The sequence below is a fragment of the Mizuhopecten yessoensis genome, unplaced genomic scaffold, assembly GCF_002113885.1.
Source record: "Mizuhopecten yessoensis strain PY_sf001 unplaced genomic scaffold, ASM211388v2 scaffold1471, whole genome shotgun sequence".
Classification (NCBI taxonomy): domain Eukaryota; kingdom Metazoa; phylum Mollusca; class Bivalvia; order Pectinida; family Pectinidae; genus Mizuhopecten; species Mizuhopecten yessoensis.
This window is the reverse complement of record NW_018404063.1, coordinates 852,812-858,518: the sequence shown is the minus strand read 5'-3', so window position 1 is coordinate 858,518 and position 5,707 is coordinate 852,812. Positions and strand designations below refer to the sequence as shown.

The 5,707-nt window shown below is 38.0% G+C and overlaps 1 protein-coding gene across 1 annotated transcript; it reads right to left on the bottom strand.

Moving 5' to 3' along the window:
* Nucleotides 1-2,596: 2,596 nt before the first annotated feature.
* Nucleotides 2,597-4,096, bottom strand: LOC110462779. The gene has a single exon (XM_021516946.1). The coding sequence runs from the start codon at nucleotides 4,094-4,096 to the stop codon at nucleotides 2,597-2,599; it is 1,500 nt and encodes a 499-aa protein (XP_021372621.1).
* Nucleotides 4,097-5,707: the final 1,611 nt, after the last annotated feature.

Below are 5,707 nucleotides of genomic sequence, written 5' to 3'. Positions count from 1 at the left end.
GTCAACATCAAACCTTTCGTACTTCAAACATGCAGTTGTCACCATGAGGATATTTGATGTTATGGAAGACAAGTAGTGTTTTCAATTTTGATTTTTGTCTCAAACCTACACATAGTAACCTCCCCTTAATTTCGTTTTGGTAGTCGGACTGGTCCAGGAAACGTACCACTCGATCGTATTGTGATCAGAGGTCCAGTGTTCGAATCCCGGTCTTAAAACGTTGATATATTTTAACACCCAGTATACATTTTTTTCGTCCTTTTACGCTTAAGGGCCAAGGTCAGTAGTACTGATGGAAATTTACTTATGCATAAAACAAGGGATTGCGACTGAGATATTTATTATGACAACAAAATCGCCTTGTGTTTGGACAATGTATTCTAGTTAACTCTGATGAAATGTATCGTATTGCATGTTTAAGGAGGCCTTCTATCTCGACAAAATAAGACAAATAAAACAAATGTGTAAAACATGTAAAATATTTCCAATTATTAATTGTATTTAATTCAAATATTATATGCATTAGTAAATTTTGTTGATTTGTATATTTCATGTTTGTTATCAAGAACTGTTTATTTCTTCCCAATTGACAACATTCTTCACCAAATCTGGTTACTCCAGGTAAAGTAGTATAGAAGATATGCCCCGGAATATTTTTTTTTGAAGGTTAAGATCAAAGGTCAAAGCATAGGTCACCACGAGGTCATTGTGACCTTCCTCTTTCACTCCGCCATCTAAAGATGTCCTGCACACCAAATCTGATTACTCCAGGTGAAAGAGTATAGAAGAAATTCCCCGCACAAACATTTTCAAAAGTAAAAGTAAAGGTCAAGTCATTGTTCACAGTGATCTAATTCTTGCACTTTGCACTCCGCCATCCCACGATGTCCTTGTACACCGAATCTGGTTACTCTAGGTGAAAAAGTATCGAATAGATGCCCCGGACAAATATTTTCAAAAGTAAAGGTCAAAGTTCAAGTCATAGGTCACAGTGACCTAATTCTTGCATTTTGCACTCCGCCATCCCAAGATGTCCTTGTACATCAAATTTGGTTACTCCAGGTGAAATAGTATACAAGATATGACCCGGTTAATCATTATTCAACGATTAACAGCAAAGGTCAAAGCATACGTCACATTGAGATCATATAGACCTTCTACTTGCACTCCGCCATACTAAGATGTCCTTGCACACCAAATTTAGTTACTCCAGGTGACACAGTATTGACGATATGTCCCGAACAAGCTTCTAGGATAAGTTTAAGTACAAACGAATTTCCGACGCACAGTAAAATTACTTGTTTATTTAAAAGCAACTCACAAAGAGCAAATGGCATGATAATAGGTACAATATATAGCACGTAAAAGGGATGTACATATTTACATTTTTTCTTAGGAACATATTATATTTAACAGAAATAAAAGACTGAACAATATATAGTAAACACATCAATGACCTTGGCTGTGAAGTGGTCTCAGAGACTGACATCAGCAATACATGTGTCAAGTAAAATCAGATTTCGTGGAACGTGCTGATTAACTAAAATTTCAATTTTGATATCATCATGGTAACATTCTGTAGATTTGAACTTGATTTTTAATCACAACAGTTTATATTAATGAAAGCTTTTAAACTCATATCGGATAAAACATATATCACCAGATAGGATTTGAAATCATGAACAAAACGTCTTAGTCTTTAGCCAGAGCTCAAACATTTCTTAAACTGGTATACTACTCTTAGAAATAAGGTTTAGAGTAATAAATAAGTCATAATTTAAAAGGCATGCAAAATAGCATTTTGATATAACTATAAAATATTAACGGAACCTTTTTGATGAACCGATAGTCTCAAGATCTTTTTTCCATTTTAGTAAATTTCGCAACTCATACAATTGTTCACTTCTTTGTCATAAAAGAATTAGCATCATCATTAAACATATCACAAATTGAAAATACAAAACAAAAACAAAAAATAGTAAATTCTACGAGTAACAACCTTGTATAGATGAGCATGTGCAAGAACCATCACAGATAGCAGACAATGCATGTATCAGGGAAATACCTGAGACGTTGGATATTTTCTAACAGGAATACAAATAAATTGATATTTCAAATTATTGCTTATACAAGATCTTGCCTTAGCGCCGGGTTCTTTTTCAAGAGAATGTTAATGGCTTTGTATGGAAGAGAGTATCAAAGTTAACTTCCGGTTGATCAAGAAAAGTTTTTAAGCACCAGGTCCCTTTCATCCTCGATATCCAGGGGTTACGCTCACTTTCGCTGTAGAGAGCAAAAGTGAGCGTAACCCCTGGATATCGAGGATGGGTCCCTTTTCAAGATAATCCCTTGTGACGGAGGAGAGAGTTAAAGTAAACTTCCCATTTGTCCAGATAATTATAGTTTCAGATATCCTCGTAGCAATCCATGGTCACATAATACACACAACACTTTGTTCTGTTAGACATGTTTATGATCCAAGCCTAACCATGATTTATGTATGACTACCGAGGTAATAACTTTATCTGTGTTTATTGTCACGTAAGGCAATTGACTAAGTTTATCTGTATGTAGTGATGTATTTGCTCCCAAACGGCTACCTATATTCGATGACATTTGTTGTTTTTCCGATCCAGTGTCCAACCCATAGTTTTCCGTTATTGCGTAGACTGATACACCTAGGGGTACCTCCACTTGGTGTATAAACAGTCCTCATGTAGTGTCCAGTATTTCTGTCAATCAGTAGTACTGACTTGGTGACCCATTCCGTTACAAGGACATCACCAGCTCCATCAAAACAAACATCGTACGGGTGAAACTTTGATGATTGAATGTCACGTCCGTCCGTTTTGCTCGTACCGATGGCTTTACAGTAAAACTTCAGGTTCAGGTGTTTATCCATCACGATGACGGACGGTTGCTTGTCTGGTTTCTTACCAGCCATGTAGTCATCAAACAATACACCATCACCATCAACAGCAGCTACATCCCCGGTATGTGTACATGAAGTCATGTGATGAGGATATACTGATACCTGTCTACAGGGAGCACCCACTCCTGTCGTCACCGCCCACCCTTCTGTAGTATACAGTCGTATTCCTCCCTTCATCCCCATCACTACCATATCGTCACTAGTGATACACAAAGAAAGTGGTGTGTTGTCTACGTAAAAGCGTGTAACAATGTCACCACCCGTGATAATTTCCCGGATACTTCTGTCACCATACACACAAAACCACACTCTCCCCGTGGTCGGAGATACGGAGATCGATGAGACTCTGACCTGACACTCTATCTTCTCATTGACTTTGCCTTTCAAATCTACTCGATATATGGTTTCACTGTCCCAGTGCGATAACCATTCTTCGTCACCAGTAAGACATTTTTGACATGTATCGTATGGAAACGGCTGCTTAAACTCGTACAAAACCACACATTTTGGAATCGGTTTGTACGACTCATCTACTCCATCAACTAGTAACTTACCAAGCATGCGTTCTAAGAGTTCGGTGGAGATTGTCCCGGGTTTGAATTCAACTTTCTGCAAATCGCTGAGAGTGGGTGGGATAGTGGCTACACCGTTTCTAATTTCCCGCGCTAATGTAGTGACATCAACAGTTGTACCGGATGTTAGTACTTCTTTGCACCTGTCCAGCTTTGGTTTCAAGTCCTCCCTCAGATATTTAGTAAATGCAGTTTTGTTTTTCTCAGAAATATCTGCATTGCGCTTCTCTAACTCGGTACACATTCTCACTAGTATGTCAATGGCGTTGTCGATGTTGTCTTTCATCTGTTTTCCCTGACGTCTGATTCCCTCAATCATTTTCTGATATCGTCCACTCTTGGCATGTTGTCCACTTTCCTTAATATCTCCCTCGGTTTTGGGAATATCGGTTTTGGAGAGCTTGTCGGCATACTGCTGTATTTCCCGTTTCTGACCCGCCACGTAATCAGTAAGTTTACCCAGCGTGTGGCCGTTGTGACTGTCTGTAACAAACTCCATACAAAGTAACTGGTCTTCGCACGATTTACAGACATAAACAAACCCCATCCCTTGATGTCGAGTACAGCCAGGCACTGGTATCTGGGCCGCCATCTCGTCCAGCTCTTTGTACACCTATCTCAGGGTTGTCAATATGGCGGCGACAATTCTCGGAATTCCCGAATACATTCACCTTCCGGGTTTATGAGAACATGTTCTATTTTAAGTTACTTGTGTATATTTAAATTAGGCCGAGGTCGTACTGTACTGACAGATATACATACCCGTCGAGTGGGTATTTAATTTAAATTGAGATAGGGACTAGCGACATATATGATAGGCTGACGGTATGGCAGGGACCTTGGGGCAGAACCTCGTTTTTTACGTACCCTAGAGGATATCAATGCATTCACCAACAATTTAATAATACCAGAGATGTATATATATACGTCTCTGATGATACCATTTAAAAAACTGTACGGTACCACAACATACAATTACTTGCCCGAACGTCTTATAACACAACCGGGCTGCAGTTTTTAAAATTTAACTAGAATCGCTACACGAAAAAAAGGTCATCTCAATCTAAAAAGGACATCACGTGAAGAGCCATATTTTTTTTAATGAATGTATGTATTGTATGCACTTCCACTCATGTTACCTCGCTATCCCCATATTCATAGTCCGTTCTAAATGCCCAGTTTGACCACTTGAATTGTTCGGGAAAACCCTGCTAAAAATAGCGCCGATAACGTCAGTAAGAGCGAGATGAAGCGGTTTCTAAAGGGCCCCCAGAGAGGGGTCGGCCCGTCAGGCAACTGCAACTATGAAACCACGGAATTAGATTAGTCCGTGATGAAACCAAGTAATATGATTTCTAAGTCCGTATTCAAACTTATTGAACAGTAATTATTCATCAACAGAAGTTAATTGCACACTTGCCAATATTCAGAATTTAAATTTATTTAGCTTTAAACATAAATTTGTTGCCAATAAAATTGAACAAGGGATGAGGCACAAGTTTTTACAATTTATCACAGCCTTCTCCCGTCATACATTTACAATTAAATGTCAACAATGATAATAGGCATAAACATAAAGTAGATATATATAAATATATATTGAATTTAGTACCGGAATGTGACCGGTACAGGTGGTACGGGGCTAAACACCTTCCCTCAACAATGGGACAAACCTTTCTGTAAAAAGGAATATTCACGAGACGAATATCCCTTTTCAAATGTTTACATAAAGTGCATATATGCAATGACAAACTACACGCGAATAAAAAAGGAAACGTTTGTGAATTTATTTATTACATTATACAACTCAATGTCTTTGGCCATTTTTTTTTAGACCATGCATATAAATGTATGTATACTCTCTTTCCCACTTTCACTGTACTGTCTCCATACGCTAACACTTAGTAAGTCATATTAGCCATCACACACAATAAACTGTATGGCAAAACCACTACGTGTACATGTAGAATATGTGTCAGATATGGAAAGTGTTGAGATACTTGATAATTATATTTTTTCAATACTTTACAGAGATTAAAGCATACTTGTAAATGGACCTTTTTATGTTGAGACAACTTTTCTTTAATCAGTTCCTTTTGTCCGAAACAGAAGCCGTAGTTATCGGCAGCACGCGCCATTTTTACAACGTAATCAAATATTTTTTCCCCTGTTTTCAATACGTATTCCGATTCTATCTGAAGTC

Coding starts and splice junctions, on each gene's coding strand:
- LOC110462779 (XM_021516946.1), bottom strand. CDS start 4,096: ATGGCGGCCCAGATACCAGTGCCTGGCTGTACTCGACATCAAGGGATG.